The 14,894-nt window shown below is 37.8% G+C and overlaps 1 protein-coding gene across 2 annotated transcripts in view; it reads left to right on the top strand.

Annotated features, from left to right (window-relative positions):
* Window positions 1-13,047, top strand: part of DACH1 (dachshund family transcription factor 1) — a 295,749-nt gene extending 282,702 nt beyond the window's left edge. For both annotated transcript variants that reach the window (XM_007424218.4, XM_088139521.1), the window contains one exon: window positions 10,439-13,047. In XM_007424218.4, coding sequence (XP_007424280.2) covers window positions 10,439-10,476 — 38 coding nt within the window. In that variant the 3' untranslated portion in view covers window positions 10,477-13,047. The remainder of the gene's footprint in view (window positions 1-10,438) is intronic.
* The last annotated feature ends 1,847 nt before the right edge of the window (window positions 13,048-14,894 follow it).

Raw genomic sequence — 14,894 nt, 5'->3', positions numbered from 1 at the left:
TGTACCATGTAAAGCAGTAGGTAGGATTTTTCGCTGCCTTTTCTGAGGCAGAGAAAGTTTTTTAAAAGCACTCCCTTAAGGGGCATATTGGATCTTCTCCTCCCATTTAGGACATCAGCAACCAGAATTTAGGATTAGTGGTATCTTTTCCTAATCTGTGCAAGTCCCCCCCCCAACCCCCACGGTTCTGCTAAAAGAAGAATGCCTTGCGTGCTATGATTGGCAATGATCATTAATATATACAGCCGCAGAAAATTTACTTCCTGCAGTATCCATCTGTTTGTTTAAAGCTTCAGTAAGTAGAAAAACTTTGATGCTGTCAAGTATTAAAGAGAACATTAAGGAAACTTTTGATAAGATAATGCTACTTCTATTGCAGCTTGAACCATCACATAAGCACATTGGACATTATTCCCTACCGCACGCCATAAAATTTGATTTCAATAAACAAGGCTGAAGTCTAAATCTATCTGGTGTACGTGTGTGTATGTGTGATGTGTGTGAGAAAGACAATCTACTCTGCCAAAGGACTCAATTCTATACATACTTATGTATTTAATATATAATAGTCTGTATTTAACAGATTTACCGCTAAGCTCAGTACAGTTGATTTCTAAGCAGTCATTGCATTATTATGTATTATGTCTTTTGAGTCATAAAGCCTTCAGTGGAAATCCGAGAGAATTAGAATGGAAGGTCGGATTGATTGTGGCCTTTTTTTAAAAAAAAACTCCTAAATGAAAAACAAAACTAAATATTTGCAGAGGGTTTTTTTCCCTTGGTTTATATTTTTTCAAAGTTAAAAAAAGCTGCTTTTTGCATTATCCTGACTCCTGTAGCTAGGGACAGAATACAGACCTGCCACAATTGTGTGTGTGTGTGTGCGTGCGTGTGTGTGTTTTCCTACTGTTCAAACCATATTAATGAGAACATCATTTTGGAGAACTAATTATTTCTATTTGTCTTGTGTCACACTTTCTAATTCCCCTATATTAGCACAGCCAAAGCAAATTAATTGCTTTTTCAGCAACTGAACCTTGTCCACGCATGAGCTCAGATTCTCTGTCTGTCTCCCAGTTTCTCCAAGTGCAGGGTGACCAAATTTTCTCTTGATCCCGACTGAAGCTTAGAGACTCTCTGTTCAGACTCTGGTCGCTGCTCACTTGATGAAATGTATAAGTTAAACTGAGCTCCCAGGAAAGATAAAAGTTCTGAGCTGCAAGATTATACATCAGAACAGTTAAAGTGAAATTAAAATTAAATGAATGAATCTCACTGAAGCAAAAAAAGCTGTAATTAATGGTTCCCTTAATTGTCTTCATAAAATATTTGCATGGGTCTAATTTGCATAATTTGCATGTATTAATTAATCTTTCAAAGGAATTTTGTGCTGAGAGAAGCCAAAAATATCTCTTTGTTTTATTTAACATCTAATGAAATATTTATCTTCTTTAATGAACTTCTCATTTTCATTAAAATAAAAGTTGCACAAGTTTGTATGTTTTAAATGTTGCTATAATTGAAGGGTTTTTGTTTTTAAGGGGGAAAAAAAGCCCTCTTGGCTCACAGCCTGAGGCGGGGGTGGGGGGAATACATTTTTACATGTTTTGAGTTACTGGGATGACAGCTACATTTGGAAAATGAAGTATTATCACGCCTTGGTGACAATTTTGCACTCTACAAAATTTCTCGTCCAGTGTTTTCCAGAGGTTCCGTTGGTCTGTCAAAAATTTCAGGTTAATTCTTCTAAGCTACCATGTTTCATTGAACATCGTTAAAATAAACCCAATTATTTTTGTGAATGTCATTACATAGATACAAAACCTAGCTTGTATCATTTGTAAAAGAAGCGCAGAAGAGGGTGGAAAATGAATTATGAACAGTGAAGCAAAACCTGCTGAATGTATATTATTAGAGTAAAATTGAATAAACAAGATTAAACATCATCATTGCAAGGATAGGTCATAATCAAATGAAGTAAAAGCCTTCATTTTAGATAATAATAACAAGATCTTCAATGGAAGTGAATTCAAAAGGAGAAACCATCCTGAAGATAGAAATTAATATTGAAACTGTCAGGTTAAAGTCAGAATAGGGAAGCATTAGGAGATGAAATGTGATGAAGTGCTTTGCAGAAAGCAATTTCTATGAAAGTTATGGATCTAAAAGGACAGTGATTAGTTTTTCAGAAGCAAAGGTTAAGGCTATTACTTAAGAAGGGACCACCTATATCCCAAGGGAATGTATCAAGTAGTTAATGTTGGAGCAGATCGTAATGGGGGAACGCAAAGAGATGGTTACAATGCAAGATTGCTGCTATACAAAATTTAACATAGTACATAATAAGATTTATGAACGAGAGATTCATTTTTCAAGGATAAGTACAACACTGTTAGAACAATAAACCTGTACTTGAACTATGCAAACGGTTGTGGTTTCATAGGACAATGAAGACAAATTTATTCAGTCGACTGACACAATGAAAATGCACCCTCTCTGTTATTGGTGTAAATTCTTTGAGAATTTGAAAACTCCCTAATGAGGAGAAGGGCATTGGAAAATGGGTTTCAGGAGAGAATACCCCTCTGTGTGGCTTAGAAATAGGAGCTGAGTAAAAACGCTTTGGGAAAGTGCCACTTAGAAAGTAATTTGAAATTGGCCCTTTGAATGATCTTCACAAGGAGATTTTTTTATTATTATTATTTTTTTGTCATCCTATAGCTATTGTGCACACACACCTCTCCATGGATGAGGCAACACGCTTGGAGAATTTTACAGACAGATGAAGTTCTAACTCTAAAGAAAATCGCCACAGCCCACACAATTGCCAGTTTCTTTGGAAAAGCAATATAATTTGAGAAGCAGGTTATTCTCATTTATTTATCGGATTCTTACATTTCACCTTAAGTAATTTTCAAGGGCCACTGATACAAGACCAAGTTAGGTCTGCCTGTAAATATGGAAGATAGGAATGAAATAAGCAGGTATCATAAAGTATTAGTTACTAAGGAGTAACAGTGTTGTATCTGTCTTGCACATAGTTGAAATCGGGGTAACTTAGGAAAAATGAATGAAATCCCTGATGTCAGTTCTGCAGTCAGACCCCACATCTAAATCGAGGCCCAAGTCAAGATGTCCTCAAACAGAGATACAAATCTTGTATTGACGGATGATGTAGAAAAGAATATAGCAAATTATTAAAATTGGTCCCAAGGCTACTAATTAAATCTATAGAGTATGGCTAGCAAACTGCTACTTTTCCAGCATTTTTCATGATTCTGACGAGAATTAAAATCTAAGCTGTAATTTTACAAGTACTCATGTGGAAGAAAATGAAATCGAACTCAACAGAATTTACTTCTGAGCAGACATAAAATTAGACTGCAATTTTGGGCGGCTTAACAACTTTTTATGCTAAATCTTCTGAATATCATTTTTCGCATATTTCACATTCCTCAGACAGTGTTTCCTGCTACCTAATGCTTCCGTTCCCTCCCTTCCCCTCCTACAAAAGGAATTGGGGTCATCCCCGTTCTGGCTGAGGGTGGGCTTCGATTGCTAGCCCACGCCTACCACCTTGCAGATTTCGCCCATGGTGTCTGCAGGGCGAAAACAAGCTCATATCATGGCAGTGTGGCGTTGGGATTTTTTTTGCCGACTGAAAAAACACAACATTTAAGCTAATATTGGTAAAAGAGACATTTTTCTATTACGTTCTTACTTCTGAAAAGCTTTGGGAAAAAAGTCTTGAGTAATTGCTAGCATATGTTCCAGTGGAAACTCACCTTCAAAGCAAAATATGCCTGAATACTGAACATGTAGGTAATTATATACTTAAAATTAGGACAGATATTTTACTCCTCTGTTTGCTGCTTTGACATATTTCCTTTGTGATAAACAGCAAACAAAACCAGCGGAAAAATTGATTGAGAGGGAGGTATTTGTCGTTCTGTTGCTTTGCAGTACGTAAAATTCGACAAAGGCTTTGAGTTATTCAAGCTTAGTTGAATACCCCAAAACATAGATTATCACTAATTTATTCTTTCCCCTTTTCTGATCTGTCCTTTCATCTGCAGATCAGGCAGTGCTGTTGCTATAGATGTTATATCACAAGTGGTAAAATAAAGATGCGGATTGAAGCTACAATAACTTTTTTTCATGGAATGCTGCAAGGATAGAACTGCACTTATGTGTGATTTCCAAATGTACTGCAAAATAACGCACTATATTAGGAAAATTAATTCCTTTTTTTTCACAAAGCGTCTACCGACATTCCTACTCCTTTCCTTGTACAATTTTCTACTCCGTCCCTTTCTCTTAGACAGGATGGGCTGGGTTCCCTTCCATCCAGAATGGCCCTTTGCTCCCTCTGCTGGCGTTATTGTTGCTACTATTATCCATCATCCTCAGCGTCAACAATTTGCTTAGGTGCAAGTATCCACGAGTGCACCGTGCAAATGGTGTGGAAAATTTGGGAAGCTCTCTTGCGTTTCAAAGGAGGAAGGGAGAGAGACTTGCTGATCAAGATTTCTCCCTTTCATCACAGACTTCCTTGGTTTGTGAGAAGCAGTAAACTTGCATAGTTTATTAGGAGAACTTGGTGTGTCTTGAATTAAAAGCAATAACCCTAACCCTAATCTACTTTTACGCTTGCCGCTGAATTGTTTGTCTGCCTTCCCTCATTATAGACTGGGCATATTTTTATAGACTTGCAGATGTAATAAATAAATGGCAGGCCATGTAATGACCTAAGTTAATTCCAGTCATGTTATAAATTCTGATGATGGACGTGAAAAGCACTTCAGATAGTAACCATCGTCACCGTCCTTCATTTACTGTGTTCCATTGTACAGAAGTAATAGGCAGAGATATACTTGATCTTAATTGGGTGATATTTATGTATGATGCTCTGTTCTACATACATGTTTATAGTTGTTTCTGAAGCTACAAGAGACATCTTAAAGCATCTTTGCTCACGTTGATTAATACTCTTTTGTAACGCAAATCACCTGGCTGAATGGAGATTCTTGGGCTGAAGGGCTGGAAAAAAAATCCTACCTTGGTCATTATTACCTAGGGAAAGCTAGCATTAGATGAGACAATGATCTCAGAAGAAAGCACCCTTAGATATATATTAGCTAGGATTTAGGGCTTTCCCATAAGCCTTGGATACATAGACTTCTGGAGTAAAAATGCTGGGGAAAAGAATCAGCAGCTGATAAGATTACTTCCACTTAGAAATTACTTTTCCACTATGATCTCTTCCATTTTAATGTTTTTAAATATGCTTCGGCTTTATCTTAAACACTCTCCTGTCGATAAGAACTTAGATTTCTCAGTGCATCAGCCTTGTCTTGGATCTGTGGTAAATAAGAGCTCCTTTGTTTGCATCTTAAATGAGATCTATGGAGGCAAGGCAAAAATTGATTTTATCCTTAATTAGTTACTCCATTGTAGTATTTTGGTAAGGGCTGGAGTTTGTCTTCCATCTGTTGCAAGATGTTGCTTTTATTTGGATTTCCTGATGCTGTTTTGTCAAAAATTGCATGAATCATTTTCCATTTGTTTGCCTTTGTCTCATTTTTATTGTTCTTGTTCCTTTTCCTTCAATTATTAAAACGCTGCATTGAATGGAAGGTTAGGATTACACGGCGATTCACATTCACTCTGCCTTATTAAAACAAATAGACCCAGCAGTTCTATAATCTAAACGCTCTTGAGCTATGGATCACAGATGCTTTTATCAACATCGGGATGAAGAGGTTGTGTGCTTATGAGCTTTCTTGTACAGCTGTTAAATGAAAAATGGCACATGGCATTAGATGCCTGCAAAATATTCAGGGGAAACAAAATAGCTGCTATTTTGAATCACATTTCCTCCTGACAGGAAATGCCCCCCTTTAACTTAATGAATTAATTAGGAACGAAAGTGTGCAATCCAAGGATCCTGTGCTGCCCACCAACTCCTAGAACGAGTGGGGGCAGAAATGGGCAGATGCTCAAAGCTGGGCCTTTTCTTTGTACCGGTGGAGATTTTAAGGGGGAGAAAGGTGGCCTCAGGGCTCATGCTTCCTTAAGATGCCACATTACCCCTTAAGACCCCTAAGTCCACCTCCTGCAATGGGACCTAGCTCTACCCATTGTCAGAGTGTGCCCCTTGAGATGCCAAACAAAGTCCGATGGGACCCTTGAACCCAAGAGCTGGTTCATCCCTGAGTCCACAAAGAAGGTTGCTATATAACAAGCTAAGGAGTCTGTTACGAGATTATGGAAGGATATAAACATCATCAGTAGAACCAGACTTCTCTGCAGGGTTGTTTAGCTGGACATGGAATCATCCATGAACCTGCTTGTTGGACAACTTGCCCTCCTGCTTCTGGCCCTGCTGCCTGGGTGGTCGTAGCCTTGATTCAAAATTTCCATTCACATTTTTTGATGGTTCTCCTTGGGAATGAGATTCTGAATGTGTGTGCTTCTTTTTAGCCTGCTCTTCGTTACAATTGATCCTATAGAAGAATGCTATGAAGCAAACCAATAAAAGATACCACAGGAGTTTCAGCTGTGGAAAACTACTACACAAAATGGAAACTTTAAACACAACTATGATAACAATGACCAAAATGTACAAATAACACTGCATTCCATACAGATTCAGCCATTGATCTGGGTCAGCAAAGAGACTCAATCTTTAATTGAAGTTGGAAGCTAATGAGAGTGGCCACTAGCAACATCCACAGTGGAATCAAAAATCAGCTTGGAAATGTCTTGTAGGTTCATTAGCTCACCTGACATATGGACCTTAGTAGTTTGGCATATAAAAACATAATACAAGAGCTGATTCTTTAATTCCCCTCCCCCCCAAAAAAATCTATTAATGAAACTCAGAACTCAGTTCTGAAAATATGCAGTAAGTAGGTTATGGAGCACCGTTGATGTGCTGGAGAAATTTGAGACCTTTCAGTTGGATGAATATTCTTCTGTGAATATTCGGAGAAAAATATTAAGAAAAACATTTGTATTCAGAAATAAGGACAAAGATGTTATAGCTTTCTTTTGTAGTGATTTCTCACTAGAAGGAAACCCGCTGGGTGAAGAAGCAGGAATGACTCCGGCTGCAAATAACCTCCATGCTTTTTTTGTAGAAAACATCCATTCTCCTCAGTGGTGTTCTGGAAGTGCACTTTGGAGTATGTGGAGTCATCCAATGACTTCGTATTATTCCATTAACACAATGGCATCAGAGCTGCGGGCTTATAAAATTAGACCGTCAGAGGAAAGATTCTAACCTTTCCCCATGTGTTATGGGCAGATAGCTATTTTGCATGGGAAACACCTGGTTCCCTGCAGGCCCTTTTACTTACTCCAGTGTTATAGGCCAGATGCGGTCTGCAATCAAAAAGTTATTTGGCACGTTAAGCAGTTATCTTTCCAGTAGCACATCAATTGCCCTTCTCTTAAGTCTCAAAAATAGTTACATTTAAGTCCCTTCACCAGTCTGGTGTGTGAATATTTAGTGGCTTTTATTCGTTTAATTTAATTTAATTCATTCGATTTAGACACCACCTGACTCCAACTGATTCTTTTCATTACTAACAGAAACTGTATGGAATTTGACGCCTCTGACTGAAATGGTTATATGTGATTTATACGTGAGTTTTGACACGGGATTTGCAGTATATTGGGTAAACGTATTTCAAGTTGATCCCAGTTATAAAAGCATCGCAATCAGAAGAAATGGCTAGAACTCTAACACTTCTATTTTAGATATCTATGAAATATTTCTTATATGAGGATAGCTTTTGTGCGTACCTATCAGTCTCCAAGACAAATGCCACATCCTGGTGACATTTCAAATTTGACTGACCAGGGATCCGCTGGACTTTAATGTGCTTATCCCACTTGAAAATGGGGACATCTGATTTATGCTTGTTTGTTAGTTTGGCATAACAATTCAAAAACAAAGCTTAAAAGATACATAAATTTAAACATGTGAATCATTAATGAAATCAGCACTGCACAGCTGTCCGGGTTTTCTTGAATCACTGCACAGGTTTCCTCTGTGTTCAATATGTCCCATTGTGGATGTTCCAGAAGAAATCCAACCTTTTTCTAAGCTTATCAGTTTGCAGAACACTGTCCAATGAATTCCCAGCAGATATTTTGGGATTCTTAGAGTTCAGGATTGGCTGTTTCAGTCTCAACATGTTTGTGCTCTTTTGATGGCCCTGAGTTCATTGAGTAGTCTAGTTTGGTCATTAAAAGGACATACGTTATCTTCTCATGATGTTTCTTCCAGGGCATATTTTTTAGTTCAGGCTTTTAATGTAATAGTGGATTTCATAATTTAGTCATCTCTTCTGTGTATGGTCTTGAGAAACTTTTTAAAAAGGGTACCACTGGTGTAAACAGTGGAGTCAGTCCACAGCTGAGTTGGATGCTAATCCATCTAGAGAACTACTCAGATTGGTTGGCTAAAAAATCAAATAGACATTGGTAACTGCACCAAGCCAAGGTGACATCAAAATGACAAACCATGCATTGTGTTTGTATCTAATAAATAAGCCAGACAAATAAGTTAGCCGCCAAGATGGCTTAGACCAGTGTTTCTCAACCTTGTCACCTTTAAGAAGTGTGGACTTCAACTCCCAGAATTCCTCCAGCCAGCATGCTGGGGGAATTCTGGGAGTTGAAGTCCATACATCTTAAAGGTATCAAGGTTGAGAAACACTGGCTTAGACTGTGGTGGGATAGAAATGGAATATATCATGAACAACTAACATCTGTAAATTTCCCTGCTGATCAAGGCTCACTTTCCCTGGATAAGCCAGGGCTATCCACAGGGTATGGTCAAAAAAGTCAAGATGGTGTCCACAACAGTGCAATCGAAACTCCATGTAATTTTTATGTGTGGCATGGCATATTAGAACATTGTGACACACATAAAAATGAGTGGAGCTTTGATCACAACGTCATGGCCACCATGGTGACCTCTTTGGCCACCTCCTGTGAGCACCTCCAGAACAAGCCCTCCTGAAATGGCAGAGATGTTTTAGTCAATAGACTAAAATGCAAATGGCTTTTCTTTTTCACTTTAGAATGCAAACCATAATAAAAACAGCCTTGTGTTATGCTTCTGAATCAGGGTTAATTTCTGCTGGGATAGGGGCTATTAAAGAACAGGTTTGTAGATGAAGGTGTAAAAATATAACCTGGTTAACAAATGTTCAGTTTATCAGAGAGAAAGAAACACCGTAGTTCAGCCGTATGTAGTAAATATTCTGTCCCAAGCTTCTCGCCCCCTTTTAGAAATGCACATGACGGCTGTATTATAAGGAGAACTGGAGGAATTTTTCTTTGTTTATTGTGATGGTAGCTGCAGTGTTAAATTCTATTGCTGTAGTTTGAATTGTCTTTATTTTCAAACTAGTTTTACTGCCTTAGCATTTTTAATCATTTCTTTCAGAGTTCCTACTTTTATGCAATTAACAGAGGATTTTTGTACAGGTTTAAGAAAAACATGGAAACTGTAAAAGCATCAGACACCGAAGTCAAGTACAGGAAGAAATGATATTCACAATAAAGATAGCTAGTATATTTAAAATAATCTGACATCCAAGTAGCACAAGGAAGAATAATTCTACCAAAGATGAGGTTTTCCTGGGCAGTGAAAAATCTGCTTTTACTATCAAGTCCAAAGATTGTTATAAATATTTTCCAGGGGCAAATCTTTCCTTTCAGAGGAAAGTGGTGATGGTGAAGCAGCCGAGACTGTCGGGTGAAATGAGTCCTCTGGACCAAGGTTTTAGTTCAAAGGGATGGTGGAACTGGGCTGTGAAACAGCCTCCCTGGATGGCCCCTGTTGGGAGCAAGACCGGGTACCGTCCTCTTGATTCTCCATGGCCACTCCATGGCCTTTGATAGCACAGAGCAGACATTGGCATATGATCCCTTGAAGGATTTGGGGTGGGGGAAGCAGCCAGATGGACAAATGCTTTCCATCCCTGGTCTTCTTGATTCCACCCATATCTGCAGAATCAGTATTAGAACGCAGCTCAAGCCCTGAGAAAGATGGAGGGATGAGCTTCTGTCTTGACCTCACACCTCTAAGAAACAGCTGCATCAGGTCACCCAGACTGTAAGAGTGACTTCTCCTTTTCACTCCCTTGATGTTATTGCTAGCTGGCTTTAATATTACGGTGGTTTCACATTTTCACGTAGAACGCCCAGCCTACTGCATGCTGATTTTTTAAAAACAATATGCAATTATTTACACAGTATACAGTAGCATTCAAGCCAGGGAGGTTGAATTAACATAACTTGTTAATAGACAGGAAACATACCTCCCCTACAAGATGAAAATATAATCCGTAGGGAAGCTGTTATTGAAATGTTATTCTAAGAAAGAATTTTCCAACGTCTTTTTTCATGTGTATTTCAGATGGAAGACTTTATCTGAAAACGACTGTCATGTACTGAATTTGTCCGGTTGGAGCAACGTGTGTTACAGTTCAGAGAACTCTGCAGTAAGACATCCAGTGTTTCAGAGGTTCTGCAAAAACAAAAGATGCTTGCAGAAAACTTTATCACTTCACCTAGCCATGTGCGGAGATTTTAAGCTTTTGATGGGAGCATCCTCATTGCATCGCCCAGGCTCCATCCTGTGTTACAGAAGATGTTTCTACAATTTATGTAACTCTCTGGTAACAACCAGGGACCAGGAAATCTGTCCTGAGACACCAGAGCAAAACTGTATATTCCCATTTCAAAGGAATAAGAACCATGTTCTCTCCTGAATCTTTAGGCACATCAAGGAAATCTTCCACTTCTCATCCTAAGCACTGTTATGCCAAACCAGCAAGATGGTTTAAAAATGAATATTTCTAAAACGGGCATCAGAAGATTCCTAAAAACTGAAGCTAGGAGTACACAAATCACAATGTTATATATCTTCCCCCCCCCCCCAAATTCTGGGAAATGGATTTTTCACACATCCTTTCCAAGAGACCAAGGCCATGGTACTTTATAGAACTTAAACCAGTTTTATCTCAACAAAGGAAGTACAGAGTTGCAAGAACATGATTTACTATTTGCAGTAATCGCTCTTTTCTGAAGAAGAAGAAGAAGAAGAAGAAGAAGAAGAAGAAGAAGAAGAAGAAGAAGAAGAAGAAGAAGAAGAAGAAGAAGAAGAAGAAGAAGAAAGGGAGGAGGAGGAGGAGGAGGAGGAGGAGGAGGAGGAGGAGGAGGATTGCTTATAATTTCTCATGTTAAACTGGCAGTATATTGGGAGAGGAATGACCACAAGTTGTTCTTTGTTTCTGAAACTGTTCAGCTGTACAGTATATAACCACAAACCACTCACGGAAAATATTATGTATGCAGTAGTATACTAGATTTTAGGAAAACAACAATTTTAGAGAATATGTTTTGTCACCCTGTTGGTCCAAACACCATCTTTCTAATTTTAACGCATGCAGGCATGTAAATATTTGTCTTGAAGTCACAGTGTTAATGAAGGGAATCTTAAGCGTCTGGGAGTGGCGGCCACATTTATATGTATATGCTGAGAGAGGGCACTTTTCGGAGTGGATCGTGGCCCCAAATCAAGTCAACTCCCCAGAAATATTTTTCTATATTAATGTCCTATTACTTCAACATTGCTGGGGAGGGAAAAAAAAATCCCCAAGGCTGTAAAGACACTCGATGTATCAGTCCAATACCACGTAGAGCTAAGTGATGGGTTTCAAGTCTTTTGTCCTTCCCACCCGCCATTGTAGGCGAGTCTGGTTCTGTGTTATTTTTATCGTCTTTATAAAAACAGTATCTGTTTTTCACCTTTGTGCTCATAACTGGAAGCAAGCTGAAACCAAGTGTTTTCTACATCTTAAATTTTCTTCCTGGCTCTGCCTACTTCTCCAAGTTACCCCTTTAAAGACTACTTGGAAGATTGTTCATGCTTTCTTGGATCGCTAATGTTTTATGCAGAAAATGCCTTTTATATGAATTTGTGATTGGAAACGTCAGCGCTTGCTCCTCTGAATGGCCAACAACGTGTCCAAATTTAAATCTGTTGGGAAGGCAACTCTTTGAGCATAAGAGTCTTTCTGAACCTGGGTTTTGTTTGTTTTGACATGCATTTAGACCACCTTAATTTTATGTCTTAAAAAGTGTCTTTAAAACCCAAAACAAAACCTTTGTTACAGGAGGGCTGTTGGTGTTTTTTAACTACTAAATACTTAAGAAAATCTTAAATACCCCTTTAAAAAATAGTGCAGTCTTTAAAGGGTTAACGGCTATTATTTGATGAACTTTGTGGCAAACAGCTATTTATATGAGAAGAGAGAGGGGTTTGGGTTGTTTGCTCTGTTGCAAAAATGGTGGTCATAGCATCTGCTATTGCTTTGTCCTGGCAAAAACCACCCGTGAGTCGGTGTGATCATTTTTACAGTGTATTCTTTCAAGACACCGTGGGTATTAATCATTGTTTGGTTTGGTACATAAGTAAATGGAAATGCTAAATGAGGAGAAGTATATCTTGTTAAAACGATGTGTAAATATTACAGTTCATGAAATGCTACCGTATGATGAATTTGGGTTTCTTCTGCCTTTAGTTACCCAAGACTTTTTTTTTCCTTTTGCCTAGAATATGAAGAAATGTTGTGTTCATGTTATTGTTTAAATGCTTTTTGTATTCTTAAAGATATTAATGTCTAGTTGTTCTATATTATAATCTTTTGCGCTCTATGCAACCCTTTGGAACAGAACATTCTCATCTTCATGTAGGACCTATGAAAATTGTCTATTTTTATCTATATATTTAAAGTTTTCTAAAAATGAGAAAAAAAGTTATTATGAATTTTGTTGTACAAAATCTGTACAAAATCTGTTTTTACATCATAATGCAAGAATTGGATAATTTTTCTATGGTAGTCTAGTTATCTGAGCCTGGTTTCATGTGAGAACCACGTTTCCTGGTATTGTATTTAATTTTCCTCTTTTTTTTTTCCTCCTCCTTTTCAACAATCTGCTAATAAAACTGTCTGAAATTTGCCTGTGACTTTATTTACAGTTCATATTTATTAAATTTTGTGAAATGTGTAACATTGGAGGAATATTTACTTTCTAATGGGAGGCATCTTAAAACAACATAAGTCAGCTGTTTGCAATACGAGGAGAACAATGCTGAATGATTTCATTTAACATGCAACCGCTTCTAGCTCTAATATGAATTACTGTGGTGAAGAAAGGGGGAAAAACATCATAAAAGCACATTCTGTGGTTATTGTTTAACAAGCAGATTTTCCATATTTTGTTTCTTGCCAGCTAAGCAAACCGGCCACATCTGCATGATTTATTTATGTACATTTCTCAGTTTATGAAGCTGTTATTTGTACCTTTTCCCCCTTTATATTGTGATATTCCCAGGATTCTTATTTTACAAAGCTTTGTGCTGAATAATGTAAAGTGAACACATTGATGGAAGAAAACATGTTATTTCCATAACTACAACAGTGGAGGATTCTTGCTCTAGAGTCACTTCCTGGTGTTTGCAGACTCTCTTCTTCTCAAATTCCCATCCCTAGATTCAGCAAGATACTTAGAAACTTTTAACAACTTGGTGCATAGTCTCACTGCCTAAACATCGAAAAGGAATTTTAACTGCAGGCGCAATGCACAGGCTCGGTGAATTAGGTGAACCTTGTTCAGGAGATTTTTTTGTTCCACTTTCAAAAAACAGTTTCCTTTTAATTCAATAAAATGTGGTTGCATCATTCTCTGCTTGAAACACTTTTATAAAAGTGTTCACCTTTGTTCCTATAATTGGTAGCTTATCCGCTTATGGTATTGCCTGTAAACAAATGATTAAAAAGCGTGTGAATCTTCTGGTATCACGAGAGAAACAATGGGTGGCAATAAAATAATAATGGTTTGTTTTGCCAAACTCTTTCATATACTACATGTACTGAGCAGGAAATCTTACCCAGGTAGGAAAATAAGTTGTTACTGCATGTATCACGAATATATCTTGCTCTGTTTTTTGAAATGGGGGAAGATGGCAGATTGTACATTTCATATACTTGTTCTTTGCTCTTATGTACAACCCAGGTTAAATGAGTTTCTTTCATTAGTCACAGTAGTTCAGCGTTCTGCTAGCAAAATTCCACATAGAGATAAATACAGAAAGTCATGTTGTCATGAAATATATGACCCGATTTCAGATTTTCCTTTGTGTTCATCGACAACCCAGTTCTGTTGTCACAAACAAGTAAATACAAGTTGTGCATACGAAGACCTATTTTGCCCTATTTTATTGATTTATTCCCTATTATTCATCCAATAGAAATTATAACCATTCCCTATCTTCATCTCAGACCTATTTCTCAGTCACGAAATCTACAAAATCCCAACTCACTTCCAGCCATCATCCCAGCCATGTTGTATTATTGTATCTGTTTTTCAGAGTTACGTTAAGGATTACTGTTGACTTCAGTAAGTAACATGAAATTACCACTGTAGATTCCATTGAAGAGATAAACCTATAAGAAAAAACTTAAGTGGCCAAACAACGCCCCCCCCAACAAATAAGCCACTCCAATTAAAAAGGGCTCCCACTCACACCTCAGCTTACACAGCCATATTTAGACAGAGCACAGACATACTACAACCATTTCTTCTGGCTAATACTGTAAGTGAAGGCGCAGACTTTTAAATAAGTTTGAACTTTTAAAAGCAAATCAAAGATTTGTATGGGACTGAAAATCTAGAGCTATTTCTCCAGTTGTGACTTAAGGCATATTCATAGATGTCAGCCTTGCAGGGTAAACCAAATAGGAAACACGACCAGATGAGCTAATTCTACTTTATTGTAAGGCTACATTAACAGAATCTTGCAAGTG

The sequence above is a fragment of the Python bivittatus genome, unplaced genomic scaffold (assembly GCF_059951505.1).
Source record: "Python bivittatus isolate LINGU-HERP-01145 unplaced genomic scaffold, Pbiv_v1 ctg000210_np1212, whole genome shotgun sequence".
NCBI classification, from domain to species: domain Eukaryota; kingdom Metazoa; phylum Chordata; class Lepidosauria; order Squamata; family Pythonidae; genus Python; species Python bivittatus.
The sequence above is the reverse complement of the archived record's forward strand: the minus strand, read 5'-3'. Positions and strand labels throughout refer to the sequence as shown.